Genomic DNA, 18,414 nt, shown 5'->3' on the forward strand with positions numbered 1-18,414 from the left:
CCAGTTTGGAATATAGTTTAGTTGTTAGTTTTCCAAATATGTACATATATGTATATATTTGTATTCAAATGCCGGAACGGTCCTTCGGATAAGATCGTAGAAACCGAGCTCACGTGTCGCAGTAGGTGTTGATACGAAAAAGTTCCCTCACTGCTGAGTGGCAATATGCACGGGCCTAAATTTGCAGCCTCACGCCTGCACTTGATGCTTTGTGATGGTGCGTATTGTCGTTTTGTACATATTGTCGTCGGTGACAATATGCATCTATCCTCACTGTATGTATTGTCGTCCATCGACACATATTGTCACCGACTGAAAAATTATACATGTACATATTGTCGCTGGCGACATTATGTGCCTACCCTCACTGCACATATTGTCGCCTCACAGTTAAGGTTGCTGGAGGATTCTCTTTGTAGTTTTGTGAATTTACTTGGTTAATTGTGAATGTACATATTTATCGCCCTGTACATATTGTGGCCGGCGACAAAGTGCACCTACCCTCACTGCAAATTTTGTCGTCCATCGATACATATTGTCGCAGGTTGAACATTTAAACATGTACGTACTGTCGCTGGCAACAATATGTCCCTACCCTCGTGCACATATTGTTGCCCCTCTGTTAGATTTGATGATAATGTTGACAAATGTGGTAATGATGATGATATCAAACATTTTACATTCAATTTTCATGAGATCGACTATTTGTCATTTTTCATCTCCAGTGGTCGCCTGCGTGGCGCAGTGGTTAGCTCGAGCGTCTGCTCTAGAGTTGCGGAGTAAGGAGTTGATCCTTATGTCGCGGTTTCGAATCCACTGCGGTACGTGGAGACCGGTCCTTTGGATGAGACCGTATAGACCGAGGTCACGTGTCGCGGTAGGTATTGGCAAGAAAAAGATCCCTCACTGCTCAATGGCCCTAAGTGCCGAGAATAGGTATAAATTTGCAGCCTTCCACCGGCAAGTGATGGCGTCTCGATATGAGTGAAAAATTCACGAGAGGGACGTTAAACAACAATCAAACAAAAAAATTATCTCCAGTGAATCAGATGCATATGGTGTGAATGTACATAAGTACAAGTATTCACTATGATTAGGAGAATAGTGCAAATACTAGTAACATGATTAATATGTATTTGTAAAAGACCAGGGAAAATCTCTCTCTCTCTCCGAAAACTCAATCAAACATCCGCAATCTGTTAAAAAAAAAGAACTCGATGATATCTATATTGCGCTAAAAGTTTTAATCAATTTCACAATATGACCGAAGAAGCACTTAAGTATATACATAAGTTCTATAGAAGCAAATTCAATGAGAAAATTTGAAAAATATTGACCCCCAACAATTAATATTTAATCTCCAAACATATAAATATCAAGAAAAAAAAGAATATGCTGATTTGTCAGATATATAAATTCTGAATAAATTCAGAATTCCGGTGGTATTTTTGGCATATCGTACTCGTGTTCACTCTGGACTCAATTTTCTGACCAAAAGTTTTCACTCTATAGTTTTTTTGTTTGTTTACAAATCTACCTACCATGGGCTCTGTCTCTCTGTCTTTCTCTTCTTTCCAAAGAATAAAATGTTTATTTAAAGGTTGGTTTCCCTTCTCCCCACTTTTTCTTGCAATGTTGTCAAATCAGGGCAATGTTGTGATGTATGATTAAAATGTGGTTGTAAAAGAAGTTTTTAGTATAATCTTTTTTGAAAAAAAAAAATGAAGCGAAGACCAATGCACTCATTTGGAAAAATTGTGTTTTATTATGAAGAATTGATCATTTTTGCGCTGTTGGTAGTCTATTTCATAGACGAATAATTTCAATCTTTGTGAGATTGTTGCGATTTGTGGAGATTTTACGTAAAATTTACGTTAATGTTTTAAATGAAATATGAAAAAAAAAAATGTTGTCATACCGGTAATTGAGATTTAATTTTTCACTCTGAATTGTCGCACAATAGGCATTTTGATCGCCTTGTTCGCCCATTTTCTTTTTTCCAAGCTGTCTCCCTCCTCCCGACTCCTTTCTCCTTTTTCAAATAAATAAATAAATAAATAAATAAAAAAAATAAAGCAAAACGAACAAAAAAAGAACACAGTACTACTTGTCTGTACACTTCACATACATGTAGCATTCCTTGGGTTTATTAGGACTTGGCTGATACGCTATGCAACATCATAACAAACGTGCAAAAACATGAAAAAGGATGTAACGTTTCCAAAATGGCATTTATTATATTTTAATGTCTTGAAACTATTTAAAATTAAGTGTGACAGAATATTAAGTGTCAGTGAGCAGTGCTTAAGGATTAAATCTAACCATGTGGACAAAATATTGGGTAGTTTTTTTGTTGTTTTTTATTTTACAATTGGTGATGATTTTGACACAAAACAAAACAAGCTAATTCAAAGAATCTACCAGTATATCGTAAGGAAAGAAATAATCCAGAATAAATGAAAGTCAGAAACTCAACGGTCAAAATTAAAAACTTTTATATTGTTATATTTTTCCCCTAATAACATCTCAAACATAAGGGATCTTGAGTCAACTCATTGCCGTTGAACCCCTGACTTTATTCGGTTTTATCTGGGCTTGCTTCTCTCATTGAGATACATCAATCAAATTGAAAGTAGACAGACAATGTAAACAGAAAGGAATCAGCTGACATGCACCTAAAATGCACGTGTTACGCATTGTTTATCAACGAAAGGCTTAATGTGATTGGTTGAGAAATAAGAAAAACAATCAAAATTTGTAATTTTCCAGAAAGATGTCGCTACAGTCAGCCCGCAAGATATAGAATGAACGTTGTGAGGATGCAAACTTCTGGCCCAATCTAATTAAAATCAGACTTCATAGATCCGCGTATTAAGAGTTATTATGTCGTGACAAAATTTAATTCTTCATTAAAAATCATTCTGACTTGCACACAAGTACTCTAAAGTTTATATTGATTGTTTGTTGTTTTACGTCCCGTTCGAGAATTTTTCACTCATATAGAGACGTCACCATATACCGGTGAAGGGCTTCAAATTTAGACCCTTATTCGGCACTCAGGGCCATTGAGCAGTGAGGGTTCTTTATCGTTCCAATGCCTACCGTGACACGAGGCCTCGGTTTTTAAGGTCTCATCCGAAGGATCCGCAACTTTCAGGCGAAGGAACAGTTGCTACCTGTTTTATCGACTTAGGACAATCGCGGCCGTGATTCGAACACACGACCTTCCGATCACGGAGCGGAAGTTTATATTAAAACTATACTGGAGTAAAATGTGAAAGAAAAGAAAGAAAACGAAAATAAACAAAAGGCACATAGACCATATCGCTCACCTGAAAAAAAAGTGCAAGAAAATAAACAAAACACAAAAATGATTTTTTTTTTCTAGTAAAGAATAAACATTAGGGCACGATGGACATGTGTGCTTATGTAATTAAAGTATTGCCCCGTTGAAAATAGTTTCGACAGACGAGATTGGTGTATATTAAAATACAGATTTTCTGAAAACTTTATTTCATTTGTTTTATGTTTTAAACGCGAATTAAGATAATAAGTTGAGAGTCTAGAGATAGATAAGACCTACAGTGGCGAGATTGTTTGTAAATGTAGGGAAAAAAAACAAACACAAAAATTAAGGTCAAGTTCATAATTTAGCATTCCCAGGCCCGTAGGAAGCAATTTCAGTTGGGGGGGGGGGAAGGCACAGCTGAACATTTTCAGTTGGGGGGGGGGCACTATCAACTACAAAAAATCCTTGACAAGCAAAAAAAAAAAAAAAAAATCAGACGTTTTTATTGAGGGGGCACAAGCATATAGTAGCTATGTTTTCTATAGTTATCTATATGTCGGCAAAACTATTGGGGGGGGGGGCACGCCCCCCCCCGTGCCCCCCCCCCCCCGATTCTTAAGGCCATGATTCCAGACTAAATAACCTGCAAAGAGATAGAGATAGGGCACCAGTCAAGCTACTAGCACTATTAGAAGCGTTACGTCAATACTTCCGTAGCGCTATTAAAGCGTAACGTAAAATGTCACCAACATCAAGTAACGTCTCAAGATTCAGAATCTTTATCTCAGTTCACAGCCTAGAAAGTAAAGAGGATATTAAAATAAAAGACATTGAACTCATAGCCTTGGCCTTAAGAACTCAATCAAGCTTAATGATGACGAGATGAGTAAATTTATCAAACGAACATCTATTCTGAACGTTTGGATTAGCACATTATGAACATATAATTAATTTTGTAATCGATAAAAAAAAAAATAGAATTTTATCCCTCGAAATATAGTCGGATCTTATCTTTGCACATCATTTTAGACCCTGGATATTTTTGTTGAATTTGTAATCCATCTATTCACTAAAATGAAATATGGAGATAACGAACAATATTCAAGCTCAAAGTCCATTAAAACAATACAAATCGGGAGCAGAACAAACACGGACCTCCTAAAACATCAGAGGTGGAATCAAGTGCCATGGAAGAGTGAGCATCCACTGCCGACCGGTCACACCCGCCGTGTGTTCCTTGTCATGATCGGGAAATAACGGAAATATCCGTCGACAATTGAGTGTGTAAACAATGGCCTAACAATTAGTATGAAAAAACGTCGGTCAGCATGACTTAATGATAGATTGTATTTGATGACAAGGTCATTGTATCGACCATAGAACTTAAGAAATGATGACTTTAAACGAGACTGTTGATATTCTTGTTTCACCAACTTGTTTGTCAATAGGTTATCTCGTTTTAGAAATTGTTCCACTTCTGATTAAAATCAGCTGTTCTGATACGCTACCGCTTACGATTTCTTACGTAGAGCATGCTCTTGCGTATCGAAGAGAGATATACACCACAAATGCAGGTGATAAAGGTATATTGCTGCATAAGTAAGGGAAGTTGACGATAGAAAAGTTGAAGTCATCAGGTTTATCATCAAGTTATGTTGTTAGATTACCATTAACGTCTTTTTCTAGTAAAATATCCTAATATGAAACAGATGTATCAGACTCTGTGGTATCTTTTATTTCAAACTCACTTGGATATATCGTGTCGACATATGAATAGAAATAATTTGCTAATTCATAACACGTCGTCGATATATCTAAATGTCGAGTTGAAAGCCACAGCAAGAGATTTCTTTTCCTCTGTATAAGATTTTGAATAAATTCTGCGTCATGTGAATACAAAAATAGGCCTGCTAACAACGGGGCACAATTGGTAATCATGGAAATTCGAACAGATTGTTGGAAGACCTGGTCTCCAAAAACCACATAGATATTGTCAATCAGAAACCCAAGCATCTTTTTAATATCAACTCCAGAAAAGTTGTGTGTACAATCTGAATGTTTTTTTTTAACAAAATAATTTTGTAAATGACCAATGACAAGGTAAGTAAATTAACGAGTTTAAAAAAAAAAAAAAAAAAAAGCAGCTGTCATAGAACATGTTCAAATCATGCAGACTGATATCAATCTTAATGAAATATTTCAAATCTATAAGAAAAGTACATTATTTTGATATTTGTTTTTACTTATAGTTTCTTGTAATTGAGTAAATTATAAATGTTTATATTCATATGCATGTTTTTAATTATTTGCGTTACAGATTCTTTTTTCCATAAAAACTATCGCTTTCTTTTTCTTGCCACCATTAAATGCAGAATTGTTAACGAATTCACAAACGACATGGATTGTTCTTGTTTTGTGAGAATCACTTTTGAATACAGTATACCAAAGAAAAATGTGCGATCCCTGCATAAGAACCTAACGCGTTACACGCTTAAAATATCTTTAATTTGCGCTGCATGTAAATTTCTATATTTTGCAAATAATCTATTTAAATGTTATTTTCTGACTGGAATCAAGAAGTTCTATTTGTAACTTATTGATTTATACCAAATTCACCCATATTACGAGTATTGTTTTTAAAATCACCCATGGGTTTTAAAGGTGTGGTATTTAAATTGTAAAATGGCACTAACATCGCGCCTTACGTTAGATTACATGTCTCTCTTGTTTTATGTATTTGTCTGAATGAATTCCATTTGATCAAATAACACTTCATTTGAGCGTTAACGTATGTAAGAATTTTTTTCAGAATAAAGATTCTCATTAGCTTAGATTAGTAATATATACATGCACTTACTGTGAAACCACTAATTTTCGTTGGGGTTTATTTTCGTTGTTTTCGAGGTATGAAAAGACCCATGAATTCATGCCCGCCAGTAAATGTAAAATTTCATATACACAACTACTCAGCAAACACTTAATCCACGAAATCTAATCCCCACGAACCCATTGTTTTTCCTCAAACCACAAAAATTTGACCCCATAAAATTTTGTGATTTTACAGTATTGGCAATCTTTTCTGGGAGATTTTACAGTATTGGTAATATTCTCTGGGAGATTTTACAGTGTTGGTAATCTTCTCTGGGAGATTTTATTTTTACAGTATTGGTAATCTTCTTTGGGAGATTTTTACAGTATTGGCAATCTTCTCTAGATTTTACCGTATTGATAATCTTTTCTTGGAGAATTTTACAGTATTAATAATCTTCTCTAGGAGATTTTACAGTATTGATAATTTTCTCTAGATTTTACAGTATTGGTAATATCTTCTCTAGATTTTACAGTATTTTTTTCCTTACAGACAGAACAGCAGATTTTGAGAAATTGTCGTGGACATCATTCATATATACATGTACTGCAGCAAAACAACTGATGGTTTCTCCACTCTAAAGTACTAGCTGATATTTATATCTCAACTCATTTAACCATATTTACTTATTTCAATTTATAGGGTTTTTAAGACCATGTGAATATGGAAATTTGCATATCAGGTATTGCTATAAAAAGCTATTAACCACAATTGCACATAAACTTCACTTGAAAGTTTGCAAGGGTGATTTCCTTGTAATCATATCACAGAGTGCAAAATTAGGAGGGAAAAAAAGATTTAGAAAACACATCTTTTAGGAGCATTTAATAAAACATAGTTTGTAACAATGAATATATGTATCAGTTCATTTATCACAAATTAGGTGTTCAATGGCATGTAAAAGTCTTCTCTCTGTAGTTTATATAAAGTACAGTAATGTACTCTGATTTTAATACAATGTTTAAGAAAATAAACATAAGACCACAATTTCAGTTATTTACATGAAGTAAAACGGAAATTCTTTAAAAGGATGTCCAGCATCTGTCTGAATCACTGCACCGAAAAAATTGCTGATGAATCTTTTACCATAGGTCCCTATATAACAAACCAACAAACAGAATCAAGATTATATTAAATGGATGTCCTGAAAGAGGGTAAAAAATGATAAACCTATTGCAAGAATGTGTTTTTATTTAAAAACAAAAAAAAGATTTTTTTTTAAATATTGGACCAAATCAGTCAATTGAAAGTAGCTTAAATTCAAGATTGCTCAAATCATGCCCTTTGGGACAAAGACAGAGTAAAAATAAATGTCCAAATGCTTTAAAAATAATAAATTGCAAAATTCTCTTACATTTCTACACATTTTTATCTGAAGCATCATTTCATTTTTTTTTCAAATTCAAGTATGTAGACTAGTCTTACCATGCATAGAGTAAAAATTCAAATTTGTTTCAAATCATTATAATAGCTAAAGGGCCTGTGAACGTCCATGGGTTTAATTCAACTCTTCCTGCAAAAGAATATTAAAGATCAAGCTTTTTCCAATATTAAATAAGTTCAAAGTAGATAACAATAATGGTCCATTTTTTACAAGTATCTTTGTAGCAACCAGGGGGTAAACCTGAGATTATGTTTTAGTGGGGTGTGGGTTGTGGGTTAGACATGAAAGGAAAACGGAGTAAAATATATCTCAAACAATTGAATTTTTAGAGCAATCTCCAGCATTTTTCTCCGGTAAATGGTTATTCCCACTGGCAGATTTAGGAGGTGCAGGCCTCCCTCCTTTTGTGACCAAATTAAGGTATACATAAGATTAATAAAAATGACTTTTTTGTTGTGGGACCCACAATAGGATATTGCATTAACCATATGTAAAATATAGTATAAATAAGTGAAAAAAAAACTGTTCCATGTAACCCCTATTACATGTACCTGAGACTCGGACAGATGATACAGATACAAGTATGTATATATTACTTCACAAATTAATTTTATTATATATTCACTCACTTTTATCTGATCAGGTGAGAACAGAGTAAAATTAACTTTGACCTCTACGACCTTTGTGCTTTTTTCTGGTTCTATTATTGTAGTGTCAGTTTGTTGCTTTGGTGCAATTTTCTTATACACTGTAGAGTGAAACTTCCTGGACTTTCTAACTCTCCTACAGTTTGAAGATTTTTCGATCACTTCTGGTTTCAGAACAGTAGGGCAAGGTTGTCCCGTCTGAACAGTTCCATAACTATTTGCAACAGACTGTAGGCTACGGAGAGTAGGACCTGACTCCTGTTGGGATCGGGATCTGAGATCGTTGATAAGGCTGAGTCTCTTTTTCTTAAGTGCATCAAGATAATGCTCGATATCGTAATCGACCTTGGCTAACTTGCTCAATCTTACAAAACAATAATCGCAAACATACTTTGATAAGCAGTCACTTGAGCTTGGAGTGTATCCTAAAACTTCGGTTAACTGACTGATTACGCCAAATGTGTTACCAAAGATGCTTCTTCGGCGTTTAGGGGATAGTAAATGGTTACATACTCGACATGGTGGACTGGCCGCCGCCATAACTATTTCTGGCAGGCGGTAAACCTAGTAGTGCTGAATCCCGACTCTCTCGGTTTTCTATTAATATTCCTCATAGAATCGCTTTATACTTGTCAGGCACGGTTTAAACATTGAAATATATTCACACATACATAAATATGTCAACAATGTTACGTAAAATGATAGATCCAAGAACTTATGATTTCCGACTCCCAATTGTTCCGGATTACACTTTTTTTTATAATATTACTAATTCTTCCTTTTACCAAAAAGAATCGCTTTCAACTTCTTGGGCAAATTTGCTACGTTAAAGTTTCACTTACATAAATATATGAAAAATGTTAGGTATGTTAATGTCATCTGTCCAAATTTGGTAAATTCTAATACTAAGAACCTAAAACGGATACCGATTCGTCTTCAACATGTATACTTAAAATAAAACAAAGCCCCCCCCCCCCCCCCCGTTTTCATAAAGATTAAGACTGACTGGCTTAGTGTTAAGGGTAAATAACACAAACTTTTTTTTTCAGAAATCAGAATAGGTTTAGTAGACTTGAGTTCAGATAGATAACTTGAATAATTTTTGCCAGAGTAAAATTAGAAATCATGTCAGATTTTCTAAAAATGTCAGAAAATGTGTGAAAATTTGTATCGAGTTATAAAGAAAATGACACACAGTCTCAATTTTGAAGACCAAAGAATTACTTAAATTTTCGCATAGTTTAGGAATTAATTATTTGTGTCAATTAATCAGATAAGCACTGGGCTCACAAAATTATATCCCCGCTCCCAACTATGATGATAAAGTCCATTTTTTGCTATGTCCGATCAAACCATAAAGTAGGAGATGCACAATGGGACTATGTAATAAAGATTCTGTGAAAGTATCATTAAATTCAGTGGTAAAGGAGGATTTGCGGATAAGAGATGGGTACTTCCAATATTATAGAAAGAATGGCAGTGTCCATGTTTTGCTATGGAAAACCTGAAACATGTGTCTAGTCAAAAAGTAAAATTAGGCTGTGCACGATGGTACTGTGTAATAAAGATTCTGTGAAAATATTTGTTGCGGATAGGAGATGTATGAGTAATGGATGGATAGACGGACGGACGGACGGACACCCCCATCAATATATACCCCCGCTTGAAAAGCGGGATGTATAATTATTAGGGATGGCAATCGAATACAGAATTGTCAAATTGAAAAAAACGTTCCGACCGATTAACCGGTTGATCGTTACAAAATATACATTTCTGGACATGTTTTTTTTTTTAATTAACACTATTCATACCCCTTCCCTCCGACATCGCAATAAATTGATATATAAATTTAAAAAAAAAAAAAGGCATTATGTTTATGCTTAATCTGTATACCTTACGTATTTTAATTCAATTTCGAAAGGAAAACCATAAAACATCTATGAGATACATGTATCAGGGACATTGGTCACTTTCTGACGACCCCGGGGCCCAGACATTACACACGGTCATTCTGCATTGTCACCATAATTAGAAACTAAGTTTACACTATTACTTAATTTACAATGTTTGCATGAAAATATAATTTGGCAAATAACTGCAAAAGATACACAATGTAATCAGTTGACAATACTCAACGGTAATTTAATTATTATCATTAAAGAAATATAGGGCAGGCTGGGTAACGATGTGGTGTTTAAACAGCAATTAACACTTCACAAATTGACCAATTATCCCAACACCTCAGTCCGAAGAGCCTTAATAAATTATATCTAAATACATGTATATGAGAAAACGTTATAACTTATCAACATTCATAGTTTTTTTTAATATTGCATATTAAATTTTAAGGAAATTTACACATTTTTTCATTTTTTCCCACTAACCGATTACAGATTTCCTAGCCCATTACCATCATTCCGACTGATTAACCGGTTAACCGGTTACAAATTGCCATCCCTGATAAATATATACCAATCCATGCCCAATTTTTTTTTTTTTTTTTTGAGTTATTTTTTCACAAGGTTGTATGTTCAACCAAAATCTCATTTAATGAATCTTTTAAAATATGGTCTCAGCATGGAAAGATTGATATTACCTCAGTCCTAATTATTTTATATGATTGATTGATTGATTGATTGATTGATTGATTGATTTATTTATTTATTTATTTATTTATTTATTTATTTATTTATTTATTTATTTATTTATTTATTCAAAGAAAATGTAAACAAAAAAAAATGTTTTATTTGCAAATAAGATGCTTCAGATTTTAAAGTTTCCTGTTATAATTAATAAATACCTAATATAAATATCTAATAAAACATGACAAGAAGAGTAAGGAGACCTTTGTATTTTTTAATGAAATATAATCTATGAATTGAAAAAATATAATTTATTAATATTTTTTAATCTATGGATGAAATCTCCGAGAAAATAGATAATTATGTAAAGAAAAGAAATGTCAGGCTATTGTATTTTTTTAAATAAATTGGAATATAATTGCGAAATTTAAGAAAAAATGTTAATTTTCAAATTTGGACAAATCCCGATCAAAATTCAACCTCGAACCAGAATTATAGAAAATTGAAATATATAACAATTTCACAAGAATACTAGTTTAATTGAAATGTGTTATGGTTCAAGGGTGGATCTAGAGGTTTGGGTTTGGGGAGGAGGTTGTGGACTTTTCAAAGTTATTATATTTCAATGTAAAAGTAACCAAAAAAAAAATGGCCTTGGACCCCTCGAAGAAACTTTAAAACGGTAAGGAGAGTCAGGTATTTCAAGACAATTGGCGTAGGAAAGTGTTTTCTCTTCCTCGACCCCTCTCCTTCCCCTTGTAAAAAATTCACGAGTCTGAACCCCCCCCCCCCCCCCGGAAAAACAAATAAAAAATCCTAAATCCGCCCCTGATGGTTTTCAAAAATAATTTAACTTAGCAATATAATGGACACCTCAGTAGAAACTGCATGAGATAGGCAGTGATTTCTAATTAGTTTATTCAGGATATAACTTTGGGCAATACAGCCCATCAGTTTACAAAAATAACATATAATAAGATATATTACAAAATTTAAGACTCTCAGTGAGCCTAAATAGGGGGGTGAAACCCCTGGTCAAGTGTTCCTCAGTCCCACAGTTCCACTCATTTATAGTATACAATAGTATATATTGAACAAATTAAGTACAATACAATAAGCAGCACAATACATAATTCAAAGTTATAATACAATGTATAGCAATGATGTTTTAATGTACAGACATCTGAAAATATAAACCTTACATAGATAGAAATTAGGTTAACCTGATTGATCTTCGTTGCGTAATATTAGAGCATAATGAATATATTTCCCTAAACCAACTAAAGTAGATATGCGGTTGGTACCCAACAATTGGATTAATTTAAAAGTACTTGGCGATTTGTAATAATATTCATTTATATATTTTTTTTCTTAAATTTAGATATCTAGGGCATTGAAGAATGAAATGGAATTCGTCTTCTATTTCACGTGTATTACAAACATCGCATAATCTATCCTCTCTACTTTTGCCTTGGTACCTTCCGCATTCTATGTTAAGATAGTGACACGATTTAGTAATTATGAATTTTGCATCGACTTTGATCGGGATATGTTTAATTTCAATCGGGGTTGGTTCAAATTTGAAAATAGCAATCTTTCTTAAGTTTCAAATTTTCATTTCAATTTCTTTTTAAAATTTGATTGGGCATTATATTTTTCCTATTTGTGACTTGTTTCTTAAAGATTATCATATATTGTTGCATCCCTGACATGAACACACGCATGCACCTTTTATGTCTTAAAGATCCATTAATTTTTTTTTGTGTAGCATTCTTCCTTGACTATAACTTTTCTTAGATGTCTTAAATATAATTTAAATGTTTTAAATGTTATTATTTTATTTACAAATTATATATTTTGTATTATCACATATTTACTCCTTTATAACATCAAAACGAACGACGTTTCTACACTTTATACAACTATTCCGCACTATAAATTTATGTCTCAGCTGCGTGATTCGATAGGCACGAGTATGCTCTACGTATGAACAATTTCTTAAACGAGGCAAGCTATTAACAAACAAGTTGATGAAACAAGAATATCAACAGTCTCGTTTGAAGTTATCATTTCGCAAGTTTGTCAGCACATACAACCTATCATTGAGTCAAATACTGACTGACGTTTTTCATACTAATTGTTAGGCCATTATTTTTATCCTGCATCTACCCCTTGGATTGACCTAGTAAAGGTATCCTAATAAACCAAAGCTTTATTCGGTCAATGCCCTAATAATTAAAGCCTCGTGCATGTATTCGGACGTTCTAAAAGCATTGTGACGTCATACACATTGCCGTGGAGTCTTAGTTTCAACTGAAAAGATGTACCTAAATCGATTAAAAATAGCTCGTTTTGGAGGTCTGATATAAAAAATATATTGCAGGATAAACAAAATACATGGATACTGTCTTGAAATATAAGCGATATTTGGGCTCGGGTCGAAAACGTGATAGAGGACTCGGCAAGCCTCGCCCTCTATCACGTTTTCTTACCCTCGCCCAAATATCGCTTATGTTTCAAGAAAGTAGCCCTGTATTTTATATATACACTGAACTTTCTACGGAATTTTCCGGGTTTTTCTTCCGATCATGACAAGGCACACGGCGGGTGTGACCAGCCGGCAGGGGATGCTCACTCTTCCATGGCACCTGATCCCACCTCTAAATTTTGAGGTCTGTGTTTGCTCTGCTTCAAATTTGTATCGTTTCATTGGAATTTCGAGATTGAATACTGTTCGTTATCTTCATACTTCATTAAAAACTAGGCTTTTTGGATATCACAGACAACTGCTTCTTCAATAAAATAGAACTCGGAAATTTTCGTATCTTGTGATTGGTCATCGACAAAATTACTTTGTTAAAAATGAAGTCTTCTGATTCTACACAAATTTACTTTGAAGTTGATATCAAAAGGATGCTGGAGTTCCTTTTTGACATTTTTGTAGTCTTCGGAGACCCGGTGGTCTTTTAACAAACTTTTGGAATTTCGATGGGCACTAATAGTGCTCTTTATTAGCTGACTTGTTTTTGTATTCTTATGAAGCCGAATTTATTTTAAGACTTCTACATGAGAAGAAGAAAACACTTACTGTGGTCTTCAACTCGATATTTAGATATATACCGACGACGTTTTATCAATTAACAATAATTTCTTCTATTTATATGTTGACTCGATCTATCCCAGTGAACTTAAAATTAAAAAAAAAACAGAAGAAGAGTCTGCCACATCTGCAGGTATTTAGACGTTTTACTGACTATAGACGATAAGGGCCAACTAAAAACAAAATTGTATGTCAAACGAGATGATTTCAGCTTTTCCATCGTCAACTTTCCTAAATTGTGTAGTAACATTCCGCTAACACCTGCATGTGGTGTTTACGTCTCCCAACTTATTCGATACTAAAGAACATGCTCCGAGTACAATTTTTAAACCGAGGCTGGCTTTCAACAACCTCGTTTAAAGTCAGCAATTCGTAATTTTCATTGTCGTTACAATGACCATGTCAACAAAATATACAGTGTAACCTTTGATTGGGTCGTATTTTGACTGACGTGTTTCATACAAATTGTTAGGCCTTTGTGTTTATACTAAATTTGACTACGGAATGTTCCGTTCACCTGATCAATACATGGAGGGTGTGACCGGTCAACAGGGGATGCTTACTCCTTCTAGGCACCTGATCCCACCTAATTTCCGGAAGTCCGCGTTTCATGGTCTAGCTGTTTATTTTGTATTGTTTATTTTTAATTTTTATTTATTTATTTTATTTATTTATTTTGAGATCGATCTCTGTTAGTTATCTTGAACTTTTTCATTATACAGTGGATATAGATCATATTGATTGTATATTGTCTCACTCGAGAATTTTTCATTCATAAGAGAACGTATACCGGTGAAGGACTTCAGATTCACACCTATATATGTTTAGGGCCATTGAGCAGTGAGGATTCTTTATCGTGCCAACTTTTTTTAACGAGATAAAAAAAAGTCATATCCAACCACAAACCATGGGAGATCCTATGTACATATGTTACATATGTACATAGGATCTCCCATGGTTTGTGGTTGGATATGACTTTTTTTATCAACGAGATAGGTGTTATTATTCCTGAACCTTGGCGAGGGGATAAATGGATAATAAAAACGCAAACCATGAGAGATTCTTTGTATCTTTTAGACGGTCTATTATCTGTGCTAATGTCATATTTATTAGAACAATTCAACTGTATCGCATGTGATACAGACATGATTTTTAATGCTACATTATTATACATATATGTATATAAAAATGATTTGGAGCTTTCATATTGGGGGGAGGGAGGTTAAGGACTGGAAGGTGTCCAGTCTTGTTTATCCACTCCCTCCCTACTCCTTTGCCCACCTCTTTTACCATATCCCTTTATACCCTGTTGACTCTCCCATTTACTCGTTATTTCATGGCATAGGTGCATGCAATATACGTGTGTAAATACGAATTATAAAAAACAAAATAGGTTATAATTTAGCACTCATAGATGAAGCTCCATCTCCTAGTAAAAGTTATCAATTGATCAATGAATGACAAATGCATAAAAATTTAATTTTGACTGTTTTGTTTTGTATATAGATATAATATAGTATAGTAAAGTATAGTATAATATAACATAGTAAAGTATAGAAAAAAGTTACTCATTTTTTTCCAAATCTCATGCGCTGATCTAGAGGGGGCAGGGGGAGGGGAGGTGAGTCCGGACCCCCTCTGGAATTTGCAGAGGTATTAAAAGTATATATACTGAAACATTGCTCATTGCTTAACAAAAATTTCAGATTATTAACAAAAAAAAACAAAAAACAAAAAAAAGAGACAAATTTACATGGTTAATGTCTAATGAAGACAAACTAATTATTAGAAAAGCTAACGTTAAGTGAATATCTTATCAAAGCTTTCAAAAAAGGCATATTGCCGTGTGTTTACAAAAATGATAATTTTGAATACTTATATATACAGACTGTATGGTATGTATTTTACTTAATTGTATGGACTGTTAACATAAAATGTTTGTATTGTGGTTTATATTGTTAATACAGGTTTATGACCACATGTCAATTGCAGTTTGATAACCCCAACTGCTGCACCTAAAGTTACTTTTATGGATTATAATATCATATATATGCATGTATATGTGTGTGTGCGTGTTTATCTGTGTGTATGTAACCTCTCATTCAGAACTTTCTATCTTTTCATTGTAAAAAGCTTGTATGCCTTCTGAGCCCAAAATTGGATAATAAAATTATCTTATCTTCTACTGGACAAATAAAAAAATGAATTTGGACACCCCCCCCCCCCCTTTAGAAAACTTGTGCCTACCATAACCACCACGAATAGGACTTTTTCATCTTTCGGAAATGGATTTTTTTTTATTTTTGCTTGTCAAGTAATTTTCTGGATAAGGAAGGGTATTTATTCTTTTGTTTTGTTTTTCGTTTTTTTTTTTTTTTTTTTTTTTTTGTCAAGAAATTATTGGGGTTGGAAATTTTTTTGACTGGGGTGGACCCCCCCCCCCCCGTGAAAAAATTCCTGGATCCGCGCCTGAATCTGCTTAATGTCACAATGTCTTTTAAAGGAAATTCCTTAATTTTTTTCTTTTCTTTTCAATCTGATGGAAAAGGTGTAAACGAGTAATATATCACAACAGTCTCTCTCTCTCTCTCTGCGGTCCAAAGCCTGTTAGATATAGATTTATTCTTTATATACTTGCCGTTAAATGTTATTCAAACTTTTATCAAAATTTCTTCTTTTCAATCTTTCAGATCAAAGACATCCAACAGCCGACCTAACACTCTGTATAATAACCATAAAGGAAAGTACGGTTATTTAAAGATCAAAGAAAACTTTTATCTCGACGATTCCATGTAGTTATTCTTTCATATGCCTCGGGATTTTTTGGAAAAATCAATATTTACCTCTCCATTTCATTTGTAAGAGGTAGTTTTCTTGTGATTTGTATCAAATATGTTAATTTAAGTTGCACTCACTGGCAACATGCACGGATAATTCATTAGACAAAAAACCGAATTAAACGAACACCAATTTCCACAACACCCTTCCCAGAAAATGAACTAAACCAACTGTCAGTCAAGCGGCATGAATTCGACCTAGCACCGCCCTCGTAACTCTGTCAAGTGTGCTTTTCGTAAATAGTTTGTGTGTTTTCTGTGTACTAGCACTAGAGTTAGTCCTTCGTCTACAGTTGGAATTTTGATCGTAAAAACTTTTGATTGTGAACTTGGGATTAAAGTGAACTACTCATATGTGTTGTTTGTGCATGGGAAATGGGGAAACAAGCGAGTAAACACGGTAAGTCTGTCTTCATGGGTCTTCGCGCCCCCGAAATGTCACGAGCGCGAGTTGTAGTGTGTAATGGACATTGTCCATATTTGGTCGGCGTGGCGACTTCGGGGGAACGATTTCCATTGTTAACTATTGGCCTAAATGATGTTGGTCCTTCTAAAACAGGACTACTACTTTCTCACTTTGAGTGTATCGATTTGTTGTAATCCGTTAATTGGAAATCATGGACGGTCTGTATGTGCCACTTAAACTACGGCTGTTTTAATTAAAATTAGTCGATCGTATCAGTTGTGTGATGGTAAATAACCTCAACTAATTGAGCATGTACCAATTTGATTAAAGAAATTGACATAAGCATGCAAAACTTGAAAGAGGTACAAAATGGTCCAACACGGGCACCTGTTTTTACGAAAAGGGTGCGACATTAATGTCTCGATCTTTGAGGAGTAGCAGTACTGTGCATGTCAAATTAGAGTAGAATATTAAAATATAAAATGCATGACAATTTAGATGTGAAAGTTGTCATAATGTATTAATATTTTCTTTTGCATGATATAAACAAACCAGCATACAGAGGAAAAGAGCCTCCTGATGGTGAGTTAGCTCTCCTCCCCCTCCCCTCCACCCCTCTAGCCGTATCTTGCTCATCTCTCCTATTTTATCAAGTGTCATGTAAGGCATGCAACCTATCTTAATTGCCAGATATGGAGCACAGATCCTAAAAGTAAATGTAGAAAATTTTCATTGCATACTAAATCATTGGAATGTCATTTCCTTAAAATTTATTTCAGAAAAGTCGATGAATGATCATAATTTTTTTTTATTAGATGATGGGGTGGGGGTGGGGTCATCATCTTATAACCCTGTGCCACTGCTGTGTTTGTAAAAGGAAGCACACACTCCACATGTATCTAAAAACTTCCTGATGTGGAGAGGTGAAGACCCAGACTGGTTCATAATTTCACAATATCTAAGCCATTCACAATACCAGCTTAGAAATCCCATATTTATCCCTTTGTTATTGTACAATAAGAGATAAGATGTTGCCCTGATAGATCCCAAATGGATCAACATTGTCTTGTATCCAAGCTACTTGTTTACAAATTGAAAGAATCCAACTTATGAGTTGTTTACAAGTTCCCAGAATATGAGGCATGTGTTGAATGGCATGTTTTGTCACCAAATGCAGACATTTAGAATTGTTTCTACACCGGGACAGTGAGATAAATGAAGAGCTGACAAAATTAAATTGATGCAGGCTTGTCAGCTTTTGGGCCTGGGGCCCATTATGATGCACTACTTACCACATATC

The 18,414-nt window shown here is 34.1% G+C and overlaps 2 protein-coding genes across 3 annotated transcripts in view; one reads left to right on the plus strand and one right to left on the minus strand.

Moving 5' to 3' along the window:
• Window positions 1-7,646: 7,646 nt before the first annotated feature.
• Window positions 7,647-8,855, minus strand: LOC133206347 (uncharacterized). Its single transcript, XM_061342299.1, has 2 exons — window positions 8,172-8,855; window positions 7,647-7,671 (listed from the first exon to the last, which is right to left on the minus strand). The coding sequence occupies exons 1-2, from the start codon at window positions 8,727-8,729 to the stop codon at window positions 7,657-7,659; spliced, it is 573 nt and encodes a 190-aa protein (XP_061198283.1). The 5' UTR covers window positions 8,730-8,855; the 3' UTR covers window positions 7,647-7,656.
• An 8,053-nt stretch (window positions 8,856-16,908) lies between these two features.
• The window catches only part of LOC133204570 (protein naked cuticle homolog 2-like), a 31,099-nt gene continuing 29,593 nt past the window's right edge, over window positions 16,909-18,414 (plus strand). The window contains exons 1-2 of one of the 2 annotated variants that reach the window (XM_061340321.1): window positions 16,909-17,108; window positions 17,670-17,696. In XM_061340321.1, coding sequence (XP_061196305.1) covers window positions 17,084-17,108; window positions 17,670-17,696 — 52 coding nt within the window. In that variant the 5' untranslated portion in view covers window positions 16,909-17,083. The remainder of the gene's footprint in view (window positions 17,109-17,669; window positions 17,697-18,414) is intronic. The other variant, XM_061340322.1, reaches the window with a different exon arrangement.

Source organism: Saccostrea echinata, unplaced genomic scaffold (assembly GCF_033153115.1).
Source record: "Saccostrea echinata isolate AGI-Se365-2 ecotype Australia unplaced genomic scaffold, CSIRO_AGI_Sech_v1 ptg000054l, whole genome shotgun sequence".
NCBI classification, from domain to species: domain Eukaryota; kingdom Metazoa; phylum Mollusca; class Bivalvia; order Ostreida; family Ostreidae; genus Saccostrea; species Saccostrea echinata.

Coding starts and splice junctions, on each gene's coding strand:
- LOC133206347 (XM_061342299.1), bottom strand. CDS start 8,729: ATGGCGGCGGCCAGTCCACCATGTCGAGTATGTAACCATTTACTATCC.